At 51.6% G+C, this 20,791-nt stretch overlaps 1 protein-coding gene across 7 annotated transcripts in view; it reads right to left on the reverse strand.

The window, feature by feature from the left end:
• The window catches only part of DLEC1 (DLEC1 cilia and flagella associated protein), a 57,278-nt gene that overhangs the window by 4,536 nt on the left and 31,951 nt on the right, over positions 1-20,791 (reverse strand). For 6 of the 7 annotated variants that reach the window (XM_019727618.2, XM_019727615.2, XM_019727614.2 and 3 more), the window contains exons 13-30: positions 19,879-20,071; positions 19,103-19,161; positions 18,301-18,469; positions 17,772-17,865; positions 17,445-17,575; positions 17,181-17,339; positions 14,345-14,484; positions 9,656-9,809; positions 8,895-9,005; positions 7,803-7,933; positions 7,098-7,289; positions 6,090-6,160; positions 5,503-5,654; positions 3,679-3,791; positions 3,088-3,158; positions 409-605; positions 218-319; positions 14-139 (exon numbers count right to left, since the gene is read on the reverse strand). In XM_019727618.2, coding sequence (XP_019583177.2) covers positions 14-139; positions 218-319; positions 409-605; positions 3,088-3,158; positions 3,679-3,791; positions 5,503-5,654; positions 6,090-6,160; positions 7,098-7,289; positions 7,803-7,933; positions 8,895-9,005; positions 9,656-9,809; positions 14,345-14,484; positions 17,181-17,339; positions 17,445-17,575; positions 17,772-17,865; positions 18,301-18,469; positions 19,103-19,161; positions 19,879-20,071 — 2,365 coding nt within the window. The remainder of the gene's footprint in view (positions 1-13; positions 140-217; positions 320-408; positions 606-3,087; positions 3,159-3,678; positions 3,792-5,502; positions 5,655-6,089; positions 6,161-7,097; positions 7,290-7,802; positions 7,934-8,894; positions 9,006-9,655; positions 9,810-14,344; positions 14,485-17,180; positions 17,340-17,444; positions 17,576-17,771; positions 17,866-18,300; positions 18,470-19,102; positions 19,162-19,878; positions 20,072-20,791) is intronic. The other variant, XM_019727616.2, reaches the window with a different exon arrangement.

Here is a 20,791-nt window from a genome sequence, read left to right on the forward strand (position 1 = left end):
CAGGAGGACTTACCTCGTTGTCTAAGCTCATGAAGCCCAGGGCATAGCCAACACACTTCACCTTGTGCAGGATGTCGGGGCCAAGGACCATGGGTGTGAAGGAGACGGAGATGGTGCTGCTGCCCCCTGCAGGGACCACCTGGCACAGGTACAGTAGCCTCAGCACTGCCCTGGCCAGGGGGGACTGCGAGGCAGCTCCCAGCTCCGCCCCACTCACCACCTGCTGGGGGCTGATGCGGTACAGGTGGTCAGAGGGCACTCCCTCATGCCCCTGCAGGATGACCGAGATGATCCTTGTGTTACTGGAGCTGCTCTCCACCTGTCACCAAGATGTCACCGAGGCTCACTCAGGCTCAAGGCCCACTGGCCACACCTGGACTGCCAGCCCACCCGGGCCCCCCTTCTCACAGCTTCGTGGCTGGACACCGATTCCGTAGAAAGACTTGGGGGCTCAAAGGAGCTGCTGCCCTCAGGGGCCTCAGAGCACAGGAGGTCATTTCCTGCTTGGTCCTGCAGCGGGAAAGGTGGCCCGTAAAACACCAGCAGCTCCACCAGCCGGTCCTCCCTGTCGTCCGGAGCGTAGGTCTCCCAGTCCAGGCGGATGTCTGGGGCAGATGTGGGGGGAGAGGCAAGGAATAAGAAAGGAGCAGATGGATCTTCCCCATGCCCCCACCTCATGCAGCCCCTCAGAGGCTGCCCGTTCTCCCATACTTAGTGTGGATGGGGGCCTTACTTCCTCTCTAATGCCACTCCCACACAATTGTTTTCTAAAAAAATCCACAGGCTTATGCCATCGGGCTCTATCACCCCCAGTCCTCCGGTCCAAATGCACGAATCCAGGCACTTGGTGCGCTCCCCACCTCCTTGGGCCCTCCAACTCCTGTATCCCCTACCTTCTTCCCCTCCATCAGCCCCTGTCTGCTTTCACTTCCTTCCCCAGCCAGGCTAGTCTTTGGGGGCTACCATGTCAACTTGTCTTGCCAGGATTCTCAAATCTCCCTTTGCCTCCATCCTTCTACTCACCTGGCAAAACCTAACCCTGGATGAATTGAATTGACTCCCTGGACCCCACTGGATAAAGTCCCCCACTTTCCAAATAACTTGTCACACCCATAAATCTGCCCCCAACATAAACTGTGCCCCTGCTCTGTCCATCCCTCCGTTTCATACTCAGCTCTCCCTGCCGACCTGCACCATGACTGTCACAGCTTCCCTGCTTTTCTCCTCTGACACCTCTACTGCCTCCCCAACACTCAGCTGGCGGCCCCATCTCTCCTCTCAGAAGGCCCCAAAGCAGGAAGTCTTGGAAGTCCCACCCCCACATCTGTCTGCACTGATCCCATCTCCCTCCTGCCTTCAATCTTTTCCCCGCCCCCCTCTGCAGGGACCAGATATGTCCAGTCTCCCCTCTCTACTAGCTGCTTCCCAACAGCACTTAAACAAGGTGAGGTTCCTCTGACCTTGAACAAGCTTCCCTCTGCCAGTCGACCTTTCCAAGACCTCCTTCTCTCACCCTTTCATGGCAAGATCTTAGGACCAATTGTCCGTCTTCACCTCCCCCTCCTCAGCTCTCACCCACTCCCCAGTTAACTTCTGATTCATCGCTACACACGCTCCTGATCTTGGATTTCTTAGGATTATTTATTACCTGGCACCTGCCTCTTACACCCACCAAATCACTCCCACCAAGGCTACCAATGACCTCCATGCCCTGAAATTCAGGGGGCAATCTCACTTTCAAGTAAAGACAGAGAAATGTACATGTGATGATGAGCCCCGAGGCCGGGAAGGTAACCACTAGAGGGAAGTAGAAGAGAAATGCCCAGTTAAACGAAGGGAAAACAGAAAAAAGTCACGAAAAGCAAAATGAAGAAAGTAGAAAAATTATGTAAAATACATTATAAGACAGAAAGGAAGAAACATATAGATTTACTGATTTTTCCTCTTAAAAGATCAGGTTGTGTTTTTAAAAAGCTCGGCTCTCTGTTGTTTATAAAGAAACACATCACAGTCATGAAGGGTAAAAACAGAGGGATGGGCAAGAGGAAGCAGGCCGATGCCAACGTGCGACCAGGTGTAGCAACGTCAATATAAGGCAAGGGGGGGGTAAGCACTGACGGGGACGACAAGGAACATTACGGGTTGATAAAAGGCATCATTTGTGAAGATTTAGTTCTCAAATGCACCGAACGACAGAATAGCTGAAAACATAACGCAAAACTACTGGAAATGCCAGGAGAACTTGATAAAGATATCAAACTATAGCATGTGATAAATATATAACTGCACAGATCTAGCCGACAAAAATCAGCAAGATCACCCAGAGTGGCAGTTCTCTTGCCCAGCTGTACATTCCTTAAAATCACCAGAAGAGCTTAAAACCACAGTGCCCAGGCCCTGCCCCCAGAGACCCTGATCCAGCTGGTCTGGGGCAGCCCAGCCTCGATCCTCACCAGAAGCTCCGACTGGTTCTGAGCTGACCACAGCTCTTCCCAGAGTCCAGACACTTCATCCCCCGGGCCAAGGTGGCTCAACCTTCCTCTTGGACTCAGCCTGAGCGCCCCCCACAGGGGAGCCTGTGATGCAGTCCCCAGTACTCTGGCCTCCCCTGTAATTATCCTGAATGCACTCAACACGCTAGCAGCTCACAACTCACAGTCGTGTCTGTCCTGCCCATCAGGACAGAAGCCCCTCAGCAGAAACCTAGCTGTCCCGTTCCCTCTGTATCCCCAGCAACTTGCACAGCACCTGGCAGGTAGCTCAGATACCGCTGGCCAAAGGAATGAGAAACGGTGTCCCCTGCAAGTGTCTGTCCTTGATAAGCGCAGGGCATCTGGGAGACCCTGGGTTGGGCAAGGTCAAGTCCTGACCTCAAGGATATAAGTGGCTGTCTCTGAAAACACCCATCTGGCTTGGTCTCTCCCGACCTTGGCCCTTCGGGCCTCCCTCAGTAACCACAGGCCACCTGGACTCCTGGGTCCTGGTCGTGGGCCATCAGGTCCCCCAGCCCCATCTTCCCTCCCAGCCTGGCCTACCACATGGCACAGCCTGTCGTGAGAGCCCCAATGTAATTCATGAGCATCTCACCACAGGGGCTGGAGTTATTCAGGCGAAGGACCCGGGTAACTGTATCTCCTCCAGAGATCTGGGTGCTGAACCTGGAGGCAGGAGACCAGGCTCAGCTCAGCCACAGCCAGCACGCACCTTGCAGGCAGGGAGGGTTACTTCAGAGACGATGGCTGGGATCAGGAATCAGGCAGGGAGGAGGCCCCACAGAGGACTAGCTTCATCCTGGAGTCACCAAGACCCAGGGCTTGGCGGCCTTCCCAATGTAGTGGCTGGTGAACTGTGGCCCAGGGCTGCTCACTGCCCTGGTAGCACCTGTCCCCCAACCCTACAATCACACTGACCGACCGACAGATCCCACCTCAATTGGTGTGAGGGGCCCCAGGTCTGGCACTGACCTCGGGCCATATGGACTACTTGCTCCTTCTGTCCCCCCAAAGCCCTCTGAGATGTGCAGGTAGCAGCCATGTCCCCTGAGGCCTCTCCCCTCCAGGGCAACCCTGTCCTGCAGCTTTCTTGCTGGGTGGCACCAAGTAGCCCTGGGTCAGTTGAAGAGCAACAAGGTGGCCAGAGGGTTTCCAGGGGGCAGAGGATGAGGCTGGGGCGGGGCACCTGATGGTAGGCTCCTTCTGGAACTGGTCAGTGGTGTAGTTCCTCATCGAGGTGATGGGGCAGCCCACCACTGCCATGTGCACTGGGATGACCGATGGCGGCAGGTCTCCCACCTGCAAACACACCAATCATTTGTCACTCTTGTCACCAGCTGCCACCACCTCCCCTGGCTCATTCCCTCTATGCAAAGCTTTTCCTTCTCCAGCCAGCCCAAGCTCTCCACAGCTTGGTCCCAGCTGAGCCCAGACTCGCTCCGCACAGTCTGATGCTCACCCCAGATGCCCCAAAGGCAGGGGCTGCCGGCCTCCCAGCCCTGGCTTCCCTACCCTTCCTTCCGCCTCAGCTCTCCTGCCCCGAGACCTGCACAGATCTCCGAGCCCGGCCATCTATGGCCTCTTATGGCCCCTTGGATCACAGAAATGGAAAGAACTTTATTATTTCTCTGCTAATAAAAAGACATTTTTTTAAAATTAAAATAGAGTGTGATAATCACCCAAAATCCTACACCCCACAGCATGACTCACTGTCAACATTTACTTGTACAACTATCTAGATAGACTTCTTTTCTGTACGTAAAACAGATATAAATGAGGAGCATATGGGGCATGCTTTTGTTTTCGTCATCTTTTCTTTTCACAACGTATGATACTTTTATGAATGAAGGTTTACAGCGTCATTTAAAGGCCTGTGCAAACTATCCAAGCCCGTATTTTTATCAAATCTCTATTGATGGACATGGATGCTTAGATTGTCCCCCCCATTATAAACAATGCTGAGAAGAAAAGGTACAAAGTTATTTGTACGAAGTTATTTGTTCACATATCCACTTCTTCCCCTGGGGAAACTTTAAATGTGTGTACCCAGCACACAGCAAAAGGGCCTGCACAGGGCGAGGCACGTTTCCCACCCGATGGCCATAGTACATGAGAACACCCTTTCCCCCGCACCACCACCACCACCAACTTTTAAACCTCGCGACTCTTACCAAACCTGGTATTTCAGTGTGACTTCAATTACCAGTGATGGTGACATATTTTATGTATGTTCATCGGTCACCTGAATCTGTCATTCCTGAATTGCCTACTCAAACTCTTTGCCCACCTGGGTGCTTTGCCCCCCTTATTGTTAAGAACTCTTTGTACATTAAGGTGATCAACGCTTCGTCATACATAATACACACAATATAAAGCAAACATTTACTATAATTAACCTGTCCATATACTCAATAGTTCATGAAAGTCTTCTGGGCCATAACTAAACAGTGCAGGATAATATGTGTGTTTCCCTCCATACTAAACTAGGAGCTCCTTGCTGGTATCGTCTGTTATCTTATTCATCCCTGTATCCTCCACAGCTGAGTGGACCACACAACAACCCATACACAGTAGGTGCTCAATTCATGCTGAGTAGTGAGTGAATGAATGGACCGATGGGCAAATAAATGAATGCACTGAGGCCTAGACGAGGATTTGGCTCTGGGAGGATGTTGCTGTCCCTCCACACTTACTCCCGCCTCTAGGTCCTGGGTCCTGGCCCAGGCAGGCAGCCTCTCTGATTCCTCTGTCTTCCTCAGTGCGGTCCCAGCCTCACAGGATCTCACAGGAAAAGGTGTGGGAGGTTCCACTGTTCATGAGGTTGCTTCCTGCCTGAATCCCAGTGGTGGCTGCATATGAGAATGCCCGTCCCCAGCTCAATGGGCATCACTTTTCTCCTGGGTGAGATTTGAGGGGCTAGGGCCAGGTGTTGGAGAAGGGAGAGCCTGCAGGTGAGGGCCAGGGTCAGGTTCCCTGAACCCCAGGCCATTCCCCACCAGCAAGCCCTTACCGTGCAGATGAGGTTGTCCCAGTACTCGCCCCACATGTTCGCACAGCCCGTGATGTTGACATGTAGCTGCTGGTAGGGCCCCAGCATGCCCTGGGAAATGTGGGGAAAGAAAGCTGCTCCTTTCCCATGAGACAATATGTTTTCCATAAAATCTGGGGGGACAACCAAGAAAGGGGTTTCAGGACCTTCAGGTGTAAGAAAAGCACTGTAGAAAAGCTACCTTACAGCTTCTCCTAGGTCCAGTGAAACGAACCCTCCTCCTGGGAGCCCAGAGTCCAGGGTCCAGCTTTTCTCAGCTCCCTCCAGTGGGGCCAGGCCCCAGTGGAAGCCCTCCCTCCTGCGCTGCTACCCATCTCAAATCAAATCCAGGTGCTATGCACGAGACTTAAGCCCTAGCAAGGAGATGGCCTCATTCAAAAGAGATGCACTGTCAGGTAGAGGGCCACGGCCATCTCAGGGACCTTGCTAGAAAAGACACTGAGATGGTCGGGGTTCCCTCCCTGCAGCAGGTGTCCCACATCCTCAGAAGGCACGGAAAACCCCACTCTGGCCAGGTCTGGGCTCAGTACCTGACCTGGGGCTCTTACCCAGCTGTTCTCGCCTGGCCAACTGCTTACGAATCCTCGCTGTCTTCAGCAGAGCAGGAGACACGTCGGGGCTTTACCAAATGGGACACAGAAATAGCATCAAGCCATCTGGGCCTTCCCTCAGACCTGAGCCACCTCCTCTAGCAACCAGCATCCCAGCAGATGCCCAGCGGAGGAAGGTGGCCTGGCCTGCTCATCCCAGGGGCAAGCTGGTCAGGTCTCTTCTTCACCTGCTTCTCTGGTCTTTGCTCCTGCTACACCCCTCCAACCCCAAGCCACTCACCCTACGGATTACCTCCCGAGAAACGCAGGGCTCCAGGGTAGGGATCTCCTATCCCCAGGCTCTGTGCCTTGGTGACCCTGGGATGCAAACCCACCCAGACTCCCCATCTCGTGTCCAGATTTATGCAACAGGCCCATTTCCAGTCTTTCCTGCTGACATCTGTCCAGCAGTGAGTGCACACTAACTTTTCTGGAGTGGAAAGTTAATAGCTTAGAAACTGTTAGTTAAAAACCCCATGGCGAGGGTTTTTAATTTGGGCCCCCCTGTGATAGGCGATTTGGCAGTGAGGTGTTTGTAGTGATATGCTGGTAAACTGCCAATTTCTGTGGTGTAAATACTTTTCCTATGGCTGATTTCAAGTTACAGCTTTGCACAATGCTTCACTGACACATCTCTGCCCCCATAGTTCCCTCAGCTCCAATAGCTTCTCCCTCAGCCACTATCCTAAATACCGCCTGGCCTATCAGAAGCCCTCTATCTAAGCAGGCCAGGCTGAGGAGAAGGGGCCACGACCCCAGCCTCTCCCCCAGGCCCTCCCAGGGTCGTGGAGGTGGGCAGCAGGAACCGTTCCCTCTCTGCCTTTCCCATGTCTCCTGTGAAAACAGCTCCTCCCATGCCCCACACCCACCAGCCTCCGGCCACCTAAGTCACACAAGGCCCAATGGGGCAAACCCCTCCTGGTCACATCCTCCCCGGTAACTGCCTCTGAAGGAAACCAGACTTACAGGCATGGTTTTTGATGCAGGCTGTTTTGAGGGCTCCCGAAGTACTCAAACTTGAGGGTGAAAGGGGTCTGTATTGGGGAGTGATTGGTCAGGATAAGCTGGCGATTCACGCAGGTCCTCAGTGGCACCGTCGAGCCAAAGTCCAGGCTGAGCTCCTCCTTGTGGCCTGGCCGCGGCTCTGTGCTAGGAACGCTGCCCCGTGCCCATGGACACTAGGTTACATGCCACCCTTGGTCTTGCCCAGTGAGCCACCTTCAGTGGGGCTGTGAGACCTGCCTCGGAACAGGCTTCATCCCTGGGCTCAATCCTCACCAAGCCGCCACCCCACTGATGCGCCCTTCTTGTCAGCCCCTGACGCCAACAGAGGCCTCAAACTCCACAAACTCTCCCTGGCCAGGGGCAGATGGGCTTGTCTCCCAGTCGCTGGGCCTCGTGAGGGAAAGTCCAAGGGACCTACAGCTCTGTCCCCAGTCATCCCCTACCTGCCTGGACACCATGCCTCCAAGTGTGGGGGGAAAGACCACACGGAGGACGAGGATGGGGTAGAGGGGTCTGTTCCCACAGAGGTGATGAGAAGCCACAATAACACTGTGGCCTCTTCCTGGCTGTAGGAATCCGCTGGGAGGGGGCTGGTACCACGAGGCAATACAGGTCCTTCATATGGTCGCCTCAGCCCTCAGGTCCTGGCTCTAGCCCTGGGCTCACCTTCTATCAGAGCCCTCCTCCAAGATGGCGATGGCCACTTGCAGTCCCTGGGGTTTCCCCAAAATGCCCAGAATCAGTGGCTCCTTCATGCCTGACACGGTACAAGGGAGGGCCAGATCGGTCAGCTCTTCCTATAAGAAAGCCCATCAGGGGCACATTAGCACAGGTGAGTCCCAAGGCTGGACTCAGATGGGCTTCAGATGGTCTTCCCCAGCACAGGTGGTTGCTGGGTGGGTGGGGGGTGGGGCAGTGCTCAACACAAAGTTCTTGACTTCTGTCCAGGCTCTCTGAGGAAGGGCTCCCCAGCCTCTTCAGGGAGCCACCATCCATAGGCCCAGCCTGTTGGCCCACACCCTGCCCCCAGGAGGCTTGGCCCCTTCCTCAGGGCTCCTGGCTGTGTCTGCTCCAAATATCTGGGCACGCCCACATGAAGGGAGACCCTCAAAGTGGACCTCTGGAAGAGCCATACATTTATTCTGATGAAGCTACCACCACAGAAGTCAAACCCTCCTGAGTGAGGTCTGCTCCATGACAGGTCTGGGCCCATCTGTCTGTCATCCTAGAGCTTAGGCTAAGCTGTGTAAGAAAGCCACTGTCCCAATGTTTGCCAGTGAGGAACCGGGACGTGGGTCTGCAAGTCTCTGAAGGAAGAAGTTTCTTCTTTACATGCCTTCCTGTGGGCTGCACCATGGAGAAGTTGTGCCCTTCTCAGGAGGAACCTGGCTGCCAGGTGGCCACCCCAGCAGCACCCAGCACAGGGCCTGCCGTGAGAAGCAGCTCTGCTCAGGATCTCTGGGCAAACTGGAAAGATGGGCCCACCTGTGGCCACAGAAAATGGCCTGCAGAGGGCTAAAGTTGGTGCCCAAGGCTAGATGTGGCCAATGGGTTTCAGGGCACGTCCATTTCAGGCCTGCTCCAGGCTTCCTGGCCTTGTGTCCCTGAAGAAAGGGACCCCATATCCAAATGCAAGAAACCTCTTCCCCCGTCACAAAGACCAGGAGTGGGTCTGAGGCGGACCTCCCTGGCTGCACAGGTGTAGACAGTAGCAGGGCGCCTTCCCAGTCCCTCAGGCCCCCTCACACCTCTCCTCACCTGGGTATGAGTAGTCAATTCCAGACTGAGCTGGAACTCCTCATGGGGGCCCAGTGTGCCACATCTCGGGGAGACTTTTGCTGTACAGGAGCTTGCTTGGTGCCCCAGGAGCTGGAGGACACATGGATGGGCCTATTGTCATGTGCTGGGTTCCCAGGATGGGCCTGGGGTCCAGGCAGAGTGCTCAGCCTGCTGCATGCTCTGCTGGAGGCTGGTGGACCGGGGGCCTGGGGCAGGACCAGCAGGGCCAGGTGCTAGGGGTGGGGATAAACCACAGGTCGCTTCTCCTGTCCTCCCTGACCCCACGTGGACCTCACACCTGTCAAAGATGGCCCGGACTAAACAAGCTGCCCTGGGAGGCCAGGGTGACAGGCAACAGAAGGCAGCTGCCTCTGCTGCCCAGGAATGTCATCCCATCTCCCACGGCATGCAGAGCAGGCTCCAGGCGGCCCCAGGGCCAGTGCCCCAGCTGGGCTCCCAGTCATGGGTTCACTGGCTGGGAGGTCTAGCTGTGTGCACCACAGACTCCTTCTCAGGACGGGAACTGAGATTCTCCAAAAACAGGGCAAGAAAAAGCCAGACCAAATGTGCTGCTCCTTTGAGGAGCCCAGCTTTTCTGGGCACTGTGGGTCAAAGGACAGGGAGGGGGAGGGAGGCTGAGTATCTGTTCTGGGGGGCGCCTTCGGGGCAATATCCCCCCCCACATGGGGCTCTGGTGCTGAGGGCTGCAGACCTGGCACCGACAGTGCCGGCTCACTCACCTTGCCCCAGTTGAACTGGGTGGGCAGGAGTGTGCCATTGATGAGCGTGAGGGTTGCCTTCGTGGGCACGCCCAGGTAGAGGTTGCTGAGCTCCACCTGGCTGCTCTGTAGGTACACGTGGGGCTCCTGTACCTCGGCATACACTGGGAGGTAGCTGGGACACAAGGAAACAAAAGATAAAAGGCAAGCTGATCATAAAAGAAGAAATAAAACTGTCCCTATTTGCAGATGACATGACAGTCTATGTAGAAAATCCCAAGGAATCTTTTTCAAAAACTCCTAGAACTAATGAGTCAGCAAAGTTGTAGGGTACAAAATCAACATACAAAAACGAATCACACTTTTATATGTTAACGATGAACATGTGGAAACAAATTTAAAATATAATACCATTTATAATTGCTCAAAAAATGGAAAGACTTAGGTATAAATCTAATAAATCACGTACAGGATTTGTGTGCTGAAAACTACAAAACATTGATGAAAGAAGACTTAATAAATGGAGGAACATGCCGTGTTCATGGATTAGAAGAGTCAACATGGTAAAGATGTCAATTCTCCCCAAACTGATCTATAGGTTTAACACAACTCTTGTCAAACTCCCAGCAAAGATTTGGTTAGATATAGACAAGCTGATTATAAAATTTATATGGAAAGACAAAGGGCAAAATGACAATTTTTAAAAAGAAGAATAAAGTAGGAAGTCACTCTACTGGATGTTAAGACTTACTATATACAGTAAATACTGTGCTGTTGGTGGAGGGATATGCACACAGATCAACAGAATGATACAGAAAACCTAGAAACAGACCCGCACAAATATGCCTGGGGTTTTCTCGTGTGTGTATGAAGAATGGAGATACTATGTATTTTGCTTTTAACTTTTCATGTTGAGATAATTGTGGATTCATATGCAGCCATAACAAAAACTAGAGCGGGATACTGTACACCCTTCACCGATTTCCCCAACGGTAACACCTTACATAACCACAGTACAATATCACAACCAGGAGATCAACACTGATCCAACCCAGCAATCTAATCCAGACCTCACTAGGTTTACACGCACTCATTTGTTGGTGTATATTTGCTTCTATGCCATTTTATGTCATGTGTAGATACATATGACACCACCAGTCAGGACACAGAATAGTCCATGACAAGGATGCCTTGTGTGACGTTTTGATAGCCACAGCCAAGTAACTGCTCCCTAACTGCTGGCAACCATTAATCTGTTCTCCAGCTCCATAATTTTAAAAATAGTATATAAATGGAATCATGCAGTATATCATCTTTTGATACTTGCTTTTTTCACCAGCATAATTCCCTTGAGGTCCATCCAAGTTGTGGAATGTATTAATAGTTTGTTCTTTTTTATTGCTGAGTAGTAGTCCATGGTGTGGATGTACCACCATTGATTAACTATTCTCCTATTTAAGAACATCTGGATGGTCCCAACTGATTTCTGACAAAGGTGCAAAAACAATTCCATGGGGGAAAGGATAGTCTTTGAATAAATGATGCTGGAGGAATTAGATATCCACAAGCAAAAATTAAATAAAATGGAACTCTACTTAAACCTTAGAAGTTATACAAAAATTAACTCAAAATGTATCACAAACTTAAATGTAAAACTATAAAACTTTTGGGGCAGCCGGATGACTCAGTTGGTCAGAGAGCGAGTTCTCAACAAAAAGGTTGCCGGTTCAATTCCCGCTTGGGACGGTGGGCTGCACCCCCTCCAACTAAGAAAATGGTGACTGGACTTGGAGTTGAGCTGTGCCCTCTACAACCAGATTGAAGAACAACGGCTTGGAGCTGATGGACCCTGGAGAAACACACTGTTCCTCAATATTCCTCAATAAAAAATTTAAAAAAAAAACACACCAAAAAACCATAGAACTTTTAAAAAACAATAGGAGAAAATCCTTAAGACCCAAAAGGAAAATTCATAAAAGGAAAATTTGATACACTGGACCTCATCAAAATTAAATTTTTTTGCTCTGTGAAAGGTCCTTTTTCTTTCCAAAGACAAAATTACAGACTGAAGAAAAATTTGTAAACCACATATCGGACAAAAGACTTGTACCTAGACTATGAAAAGAACACTTAAAACGCAACAATAAAATAAAACAACCCAATTAGAACATGACGTAAACATTTTACCAAAGAGGATATGCAGATGGCAAGTAAGCACATGAAATATACTCAAAGTCACTAGCCATTAGGAGTGCTCGCCACACCTACACCCAGTTGTGGCAGAGGAAACTTGCACCACCAGGTTCTTAGGCAAATCAACCTCCTCTTCCATCCAGAAACAGGAATGGGCAGCCAAAGATTACTGGATGCAGAAGAAAAACCAAAAAGGGAAGGAGAAGGGCTCTACACCAAAAGCTGAGGAAACAAAAATTAGTTTCCTTGGGGAAATTTGAGAGGCTGTTGCACCCGCAAGACAGTAACAGATTACTGTTATATAAGAAAGGAACGGTCCAAGAACAAAAAAGCTTGAAATTGAAAAACATGATTGCCAAAAGAAGGGCATCTACCAAAGACCGAATTAGCGACCTGCAAGTCCAAGGCCATCTACCTGAACAAGAAGTAAAAACACTGAAAGATAGAAAAAGTGAGGAAAATGGTTAAATGCATGCAGTATAGATCCAGCATAATTTCCCACCGGTTTTTCTGGAGACAAACCCACCAGGCCCTGTCACAGGGTGGGCACATGACCCGAAGAGAACCAATCAGTTTACCTCTGGAGAAAGCCAGTTTCATTTTTCACTGAGGTTGTTAAACTGCGAGCCTTCGAGCCTGGAGCTCTAAGTGCTCTCCCTAAGTATAAAATGGCAGGGTTTTTGGGGGGAGGATAATTCAAGAATATCCATAAAGATTTAAAACGAGCATTTAAAGAAGCATTTTTCTCACTCTGTTGAGATCTTGCTTTCAGGCATATCTTCTGTTTGGCTCAAATAACTTTTTATAAAAATTATCCAAAAAATGAGCATTTAGATGTTTTTATAATGAAATACAAAATATATGCAGAAATGACCAAAAACACCTATACAGTGTAAATATATAACACAGTTTAAAGAGTAATTTAAAAAAACACCGGTGTCCCATTATCACTCAGCTTAAGAAACAAAATATTACCACTAGCCAGCTTAAGAAAACGAATATTATGCTTTAAAATAATTTGGGAAGGGGTAGTAAGAACTGAATAAGGATATGGATTAAACAATATTTGTAGTGATTTGATAATTATTGAAGGTAGGTAGGTAATGGGTACATGGGGGCTCATTATACTATTCTAGTCTTACATATTGTGGACAAAAAAGGGCCACATATGAAAGCTGACAAGCTCAGGGGAGGCCAGCATGGCAGGGCTTACGAACTCAGACCGAAAGTAACCACACAGGATCGTCTGAACATAAACATTCATAACTAAAAGCGGGTCACGGCCGGTCATCACATCCTAGGCCTGTGGCTTCCTTGACAAAGGTCAGTCTTTACCTTAAGCGAGTCTGTCTTTTTGCGTCTAAGTTAACATTATCTTGGAATGTCAGGGTACATTCCTTTTTCCTCAAACCCCGAAGGGCACACCCACCTCACCAGGCCACAGAACCCCTCACTGTTATCTTGTTCCTCCCATATCATCTCTATGTACTGTAAATGTTAATTATTAACTGTCCTTTACCCAGCAACGTAAAAGAAGTACACGTAAGCATCTCTCTGTTTTACTTTTTATCCAATCCCAGAGATTTCCCCGCTTTGCTGTAATCTACCACCAATGGATTTCATGTAAACCCCCCCTTAGATCTCCCCCTTTGATTCTAACATATAAAATAAGCTGCAGAACTACCATTCTCCGGAGCATTTTCTCAATCCATTGAGATTTTGCTTCCGGGCAATTGTCCTCAGTTTGGCTCAAATAAACTCATAAAAATTCTCTAGAGGTTTGGACGTTTCTTATGTAGACAGTATGCAAGAAATTTTCTGGAAGGCAGGTGGGAAGGAAGGAAGGAAGGAAGGAAGGAAGGAAGGAAGGAAGGAAGGAAGGAAGGAAGGAAGGAAGGAAGGAAGGAAGGGAAAGGAAGGAAGAAAAGGAGGAAGGGAGGAAGGGAGGGAGGGAGGGAGGGAGGGAGGGAGAGAGGGAGGGAGGGAGGAAAGAATCATTACCAATAACCTTTGAGATCTCCAATGTGTTCCTCTCAGAACACAATGGTATTCACGCATTTAAATATACCACAACTATTCTGTGTCTGTTCTCTTGTTGAACACGGATTGTTTCCAGTTTTCACTATTATGCACCGTTTGGCTATGAGAATTCCCATATGAGCACACGGCTCCCACTGCACATGTAGAAGGAGTAACTCTAGAAAGGCTCATGCGGGGCCACCGGTTATGTGCATAATTTACCTTATTAGGTAACAATAAAGTGCTGCCGAAAGTGGTTGTACTAGTTTACATTCCTTTACCATGTACACACTGGAAGGATATACCCTGTAATATTACAGGTAACTAATGAGTTTTCTCCAGATAATAATTTTCTTCAGTAATTTCCAAATTTTATAAAATAAACATGTATTGATGCCTTGAAACTCTGAAATGTCTCTAGTTAATTACATGTCATACAAGAAAACATACTGTGAATGTGCAGAAAGTGTGCTGTGACAGTCCTGTCATCCCCCTCACCTCCAGGCCCCGTTCACCACCTCCAGCACCAGCAGGGTCTGCAGACGCTGGCACTGCAGGGCCTCCAAGGTGATGTTCACTCGGCACTCTCCCAGAGGTTGAACCTGGCCGCTGGAAGGCTCAATAGTGAAAGGAGACACCTGAATGGGAGGTCAATTCAGAAGCATAAGGAGGACACTTGGAACTGCAGAACTGGGGGCTGGCCATGCCCAACTGGAGTCACCTGTAAGCTGCCCCCAGCTCTTCAAAGAGCCATCTAGAACACGGAAGGAGGCAAGCAGGTCAGGGAGCACAGCTGAGCAAGAGTCTCAGGATTAAGAGGACAAAAACTGAGTCTCCAATTGACGGAGGAGGTCCCAGTGCACTTGCCGAGATCTGAGAGGTACAGGCAGAGAGATGCCACACTGGCGGTGTGGGGACCATGCTGGGGGGAGGTGTGGCAGCTCTCTGAGAGGTCTGCCCAGCCCCACTGAGCAGGACCCTGATGGCTTTAAGTAAGGAAAGCCACCACGTCGCCAAATTGGGGAGGGGTGAAGCTTCCATGAGCCACAGATTTCTCCTCCCCCCACCCTCAACAGGCTTGTAGTCATTCACCTGGCAGGTATATCTCCTCCCCCGTACTATGCACACAGACAACGACAGAGGGGGAGGGAAAAGGTTTAAGCAGCGTGGACCTGGACAGGGCTCTCTACCCCTCTTCCTGCCCTCAACTGAGATAAAAAAGCACTGGTCTGAGTGGCCCCAGATGGGCCACACTGGCTCGTGGGGCATCACTGGACATTGAAAGAGCACACCCAGGAGGGACATTATTCCTCTTTGGTCTCTTCCTTCCACGACACCAAGGCAATGAGTACAAGGCACCTGCCTGGAGGGTGGCCTGGCCACCCTACATGGGCCTGGCCTGCCTTTTTCCACCCCCACCTCCCCCCATGCTGTGCTGACCTGCGCCCTGAGCTCACTTGCTTTTGAAGTTTCACCTCCCTGGCACTGGTGGAATGGAAGGGCTGGCTGTCACTAGAGAGGCTGCTTAGGCCTCTCAGAAAAAGTGGCTTATGTGCTCTAGGCGGAGTTTGGGGACCAAGCTCCTCCATAAGGAAAGAGCCCCTTTGTTTTCTTTGGTCTGTGTTCCTCATGTGCGTCTCTCTTGGAACTCTGGGGGTGTGGCTGTACTCTGGGGCTGGGTTTCTGGGTCACCTGACCTGAGCACGTCTAACAAAACCCAAATCTCAACGTTATGTTTGGGAGCTCAAAAGAATAGAGAACTGTAGAGACAGTGTCCCTACCAGCCTTGATTATGACATAAATCTTAATATTCCATAAAAATGTCAATGATTTCAATGATAAATTGTAATTCTTCTCAGTGGAAGAAAAACACAAACTGGGAATCAGAGAACTTGGATCTCCTGATTCTACCACCCATTAGTATGTAACCCTGGGGAAGCCCCTCTCTCTCCTCTATGAAATGAGGTTGGCTGAGGTTCGTAAGTTTCCAGCTGTGCTCTGGAAAATCCCAGGGATTCCGCAGAGGTGCCTAGGGCAGGGAAGTGGGATGTGGGGAGAGGCAGGATAGTGCAGTGGGTGCCTCAAAAGGGGGTCTCTGGGTGGCCAGAGCAGTCATACTTTATTCTAGATATTGGTCTTCTCGCTAAGGTTTCATTTGAGGAAAGGGTTCCTTCCTAGTTATACTGATACCACACTGCCCCCAGTCATAGCCCTCTGCGGTTGGTACCGTGATCCAAGGATGGAGACCAGTGAGCCCTGGGAGGGAAAGGGCTAACTCCAGGCCTGTGTAACAGAACACCTGGCAATGGTTCTTGGCAATGGTGTTGGCCATTCAGTGCAAACTGCTATAACTTCTTAGTTTCAGAGTGTTCTGCTAGGGAAGTGAGGCCATCAGGTGAAGGAGAATGGCTTTTGAGTGGAAAAGAAAAGTCAGGAAAGGAGAAAGGGAATGTATGTTACCAGATACAATGCATGTGTGGCTGCAACTGTCTTTCCTTGTCTTCTGAATGTGGAAGGGAAAGTGTGCAGCGTTCTGACTTGGAGGGCAAGTGGGCAAGCAGGCTGGGGTCTCGGTAGGGAGCAGTCAGAGGGAGGTGCTTTCACCAAACAGACCTGGCCAGAGGCTCACATGTGCAGTGACGACTGAAGGCAGCTCATAGGGATCTAAGGCCACCAAGTGTGAAGAGTGGGGGTGGCGAGCCGGTGATTTATAACAAGGAAGGAGCAACTGATGCTTTTGCGCCTTTGTCTTCTTCTGGATTAAACACATATTCAAATGTGATGCCATGATTTAAATGTGATGATAATATTCTGCCACTTTTAGTCTTTTATATTTTTGTGGTAAACAGAAAAGTGCTGTTTGAGTGGAAATGAAACGGGTTTCCTTTTTGGAGCCTTTGGGTTTGGGCTGCAAACCCAGGCACAAGCACCCCCTGGTGGCAGGTACTCAAACTGCAGGCACCATCCCTGGGAAGTTCCCAACCTTTGGGAAGAGCCAGCCAGCCCACACAGTCCTTCCCCCGTAGGCCTTGAAAGCTTCCCGCCCAGCTCAGCTACCTATTTTCTTCCTGACTCAGGCTGCTTTGACAGAGGGAGAAACCCATGTTCTGCTTCTGCGTCAGATGCACAGAAAGGAACAGGAACATCCAGTTTGGGGTTAAGTAGAAAGGACCCCGACTGCCTCAGAGATGGGGAGAGTTGGGGATACTGCCAAGCCAAAGTCACCGAGCAGGCTTTTCCTCTCCCAGCCTCAACCCTCTCAAAGCCCCAGCACAAGACCCATGACACAGGGAAATCGCCTTCTGGGGAGGGGAGCCAGCAGGGCCTGACTTACACCCTCAGGCCTTTCTTTGAGGCAGATCAGACTCTCCTTCATGGACCACACGGCTGGGAGCGGGCTGGTGTTCTGGATCTCGATGGAGTTGCTGGCTTTCTGCCCCAGGCGCAGCAAACCAAACTGAAGGGCTGAGATGTTGATGACGAGGGCAGGCCCCTGAGACACCGGAGGGGCCTGTCACTGGGCCACCTGGGAGTGGGCTCTGTGCCCTACCCCGGTCACCTGCCTGGCCCACCGAGCCGCCCAGCCTCCCAGCAGCACCTTGAAGGCCGCCTCGATGTGCAACACCACTGGCGAGGGCGAGTCTCTGATTTCACACAGCAGGTTCTGGCTTGTTGGGCCGGGGACACCCCCAGTAAACTTCAACTCAAAATCCTCGACCTCGTTGGACTCTGGGAGAGAGGGGGAAAGTGAGAGGTGGAGAAAGGAAGCAGGGGAGGTTCCTTCTGCAGCTGGGCCTGGATGCCTGGCCTTTGCTGACTTCATGTCCACATGGGCCAGGCTGCAGCAGAGCTGATCACGGACACCATGTCTCCTTCCCCAGCCAGCCCCAGGCCAGTCACGACCCTGCCAGAGTCCCCACAATACCTATGGTTCCTGTGCAGGGTTCCACTTCAACGATGTGACAGTCGCTGATCTTCCCCCACGTGTATCTGATGGCTGACTTGCTATAGTTCCACATCTGAAAGACACCCCAATCCAGGCTCCTCAGGGCTGTCCTTGCACATCAAATCTGTACCTGCTGAAGGACTCTGGGATTGTGGGCTCACAAAAGGTCCTCTTCACACCCTCCCAGCTAATTTCTAATCATCCAACAGCACTAACACCACACTGCAGGGTTTGCGGGCGCCACATTCTGCCAACGACGCATGAACACAGGAAGGGGTTCCTCAGCTCTGTCATTCGGAGGATGCTGGGGAGCTGATAAAACAACAGACATGCCCAGCCCAGCAACTGTGCAAACCAAGTTGATTCAGGGGCTCTAGGAACAGACTCATCCTCTAAGAGGTGGCTGTCACCATCAGCCCCTCCAGCCACATGCTCCTGCTAACTGTGCCCAAGTTCAGTAACAAGTATCTCAGTCAGCTAGCCTAGGCTGGGGGAGGTAATGACCTACCTTAAAAGTTTTCTTCACATTTATGCCAATGTAGTTCTCCCCGGGGATGATGAGGGCATATGGTTCTAGGAGAACCTGGAAAGGTTCCACTGAGCCTTTCACCTCAATTTCCAGGACGATCACATCATCCACAGAGTACGACGGCTCCTTCAGGTTTCCCAGTTCTGAGCTGAATACAAACCCACCATGAGCTAGGAGCCAACACAACCCAGGAGCACGGCCATGCATACCACTCGCTTTTTCTGCAGAAATAAAATGTTCCCCTTTCCGCAGTTACCAAACCCCTTAAAATCAGAGGCATCAGCCAATGTCCTGAGACAGTGATGAATGCCTGTGGCTCTGACAGCAACTCTACCTACGGCCTGAGATGGGGCAGTGCCCTGCTGCCTCCAGGGACCAGGCTGCAGCAGCCAGCCTGGGATTTCTACATGAGGCTGACTGGAGACCCACCCTGACAGCTGCTTTAGGGAAGAGCTGGTAGCGATGCCCACCATGGGGCAACACCTTCCCTCATTAGTCACTACCACCCAGGGTCCACCAACCTAGCTGCTGGTGGTAACAGTGAGCCTGGGGCACAGCTCCAAGGTTCCAGGGTGGCCTGCAGGTCTCACAGTGAGTCCAGTGGGCTCTGCTTCCTGCACACTGAGACCGTACCAGGCCTAGATGCCAGGGCAAGGCACATGTGGTCCCTCGTGTCAATGCCTGCTGGGGGTCAGGCGGCTCCTTTACTCCTTCCCTGTGCCTTCCCAGCAGAGCTGGGCCCCACGGCCCAGCTCTCACCCAGGGCCCAGTCCCCGCTCACCTCACGGGCTCTGGGACTTCTTCTAGCACCATCTGGAGCACACTGTGAAAATCCCTCAGCTGCAAGACAAAGACAGGACCTACAGAAAAACTGCATTGCAACCACCAGAAAGGCCTTCTGAAAAACACTGCTGCTTCCATGCTCTCTCTCCACCATGCTGGGGAAAGAGGGGTGGCTGCCAGGACGTGTGGGCCTGGGGGACAGGAAGGAAAGCCTCTCTGGGACACAACATTGCCCCTTGGCAGTGCCCTCAGTGTGTCAGGGGCACCCTCCCACCCTCCCAGGACAGACAGCGATGTGGCTGGAGGCTGGGTTGAGAGGCAGACCTGCTCGTCTTACCAACAAGGGTCCATTCACACCCCCTTCACACCCAGCTCTCATTCTCCTCTCACCTGTCACACACAAGCTGAGAGGGGAGCTGTGTTAACCTTGCCCTAGGAACATGCGCCTCACCCTCTCTAGGTGCTGCTGGGGGCCGGGCAGGGATGGGAATGTCCTTGATGCAGTAGAAATACAGATGCCCCCAGAGCTGAGGAATCGAGCCCAGGGTACGGCTGCGCCTGAGGTGTGTGCAGGATCAGGACCAGACACAATGAGGATCTTCATCCTAACGCCAGCACATCCTCCAGCCCCCCTCAGCTAAGTGCTGGCTTCGGCAGGGTGCTGGGGACCTGGTGGGGCCCAGCTGTGGCTTCAATGTCACTAAAGAAGCTAGACAGAGGGTGGAAATCTCATGTCCCAATCATGCATGACTGCCAAGATGGCGCCATTTTAACCTCGTGAGGAGAGAAGCTCAGGATGAAGTCGTGGTCCGTGTGAGGGTTGAGCATCCCCCTCTCAGGCGTGATGGAGAAGGCCGTCTCCCTGTCGGGGTGGTACTGGATGCTGTCCATGCAATAGCTTTCTCCGGGCATTAGGGACTGCAGGTTGGGTTTCATGATCTGCCAGTGGAAGGCCAGCTCCACGTGCCTGTGAGGGCAACACTGACAGTGGGCAGCCGATCCAAGGCCACGTCTTAATTCCATCAGGACCAGGCCCTCTCACCCGCTGCCTGCCTGGCCCTGTTCTGGAAGCAAGCAGGAAAGGACCGAGGACCAGGAAGTGGCCAGGTCAGCCCTCAGGCCCTTCCCATGGAGGAGTCTAGGTAAGAAGCATGACGTAGGCCAGAAGGTCTAAGCTGGAGACCACCTCAGACAGCCCCTCCACCTACCCTCGCAGCAGCTGGAGGTTGGAGCCACAATGACTCAGGGGAAACGTCAAACACAGGGAGTCATGCTCCAATCATTACACTGCAGGGTTCTAGGCATCCCCACAGATCTCAGAACGTGTTCTGCAGTGTCTCCTACCACACTTCCACCTGTCCGGCTGTCACCTCCCGGGACAGTTGTGGCCAGAAAGATATGTGCCCAGTGGCTGCCAACAGGAGCAGTGACAACTCCACGGTAGTAGGAGGGGCGGGACTCCAGGTGTGCCGCTGATGGCAGCTGTCAGTGGGAGGGGACGGCAGCTGAGTGCTGCTCATCATGCTGGTGACAAGCCCGTGTAAGCCCTGGCAGCCTGGCTGGGAGGCTCCACGAGGTGTGTCCTGGTGTAATGGCGGTGCTCTGAGGATGGTCAGGAAATAAAGGGCAGGGAGAACTGAATCCACAGGCCGGGCTGTCTGACCTTTGGATGCGGATGGCTTCGGGC

Source organism: Rhinolophus sinicus, linkage group LG10 (assembly GCF_036562045.2).
Source record: "Rhinolophus sinicus isolate RSC01 linkage group LG10, ASM3656204v1, whole genome shotgun sequence".
Taxonomy (NCBI): domain Eukaryota; kingdom Metazoa; phylum Chordata; class Mammalia; order Chiroptera; family Rhinolophidae; genus Rhinolophus; species Rhinolophus sinicus.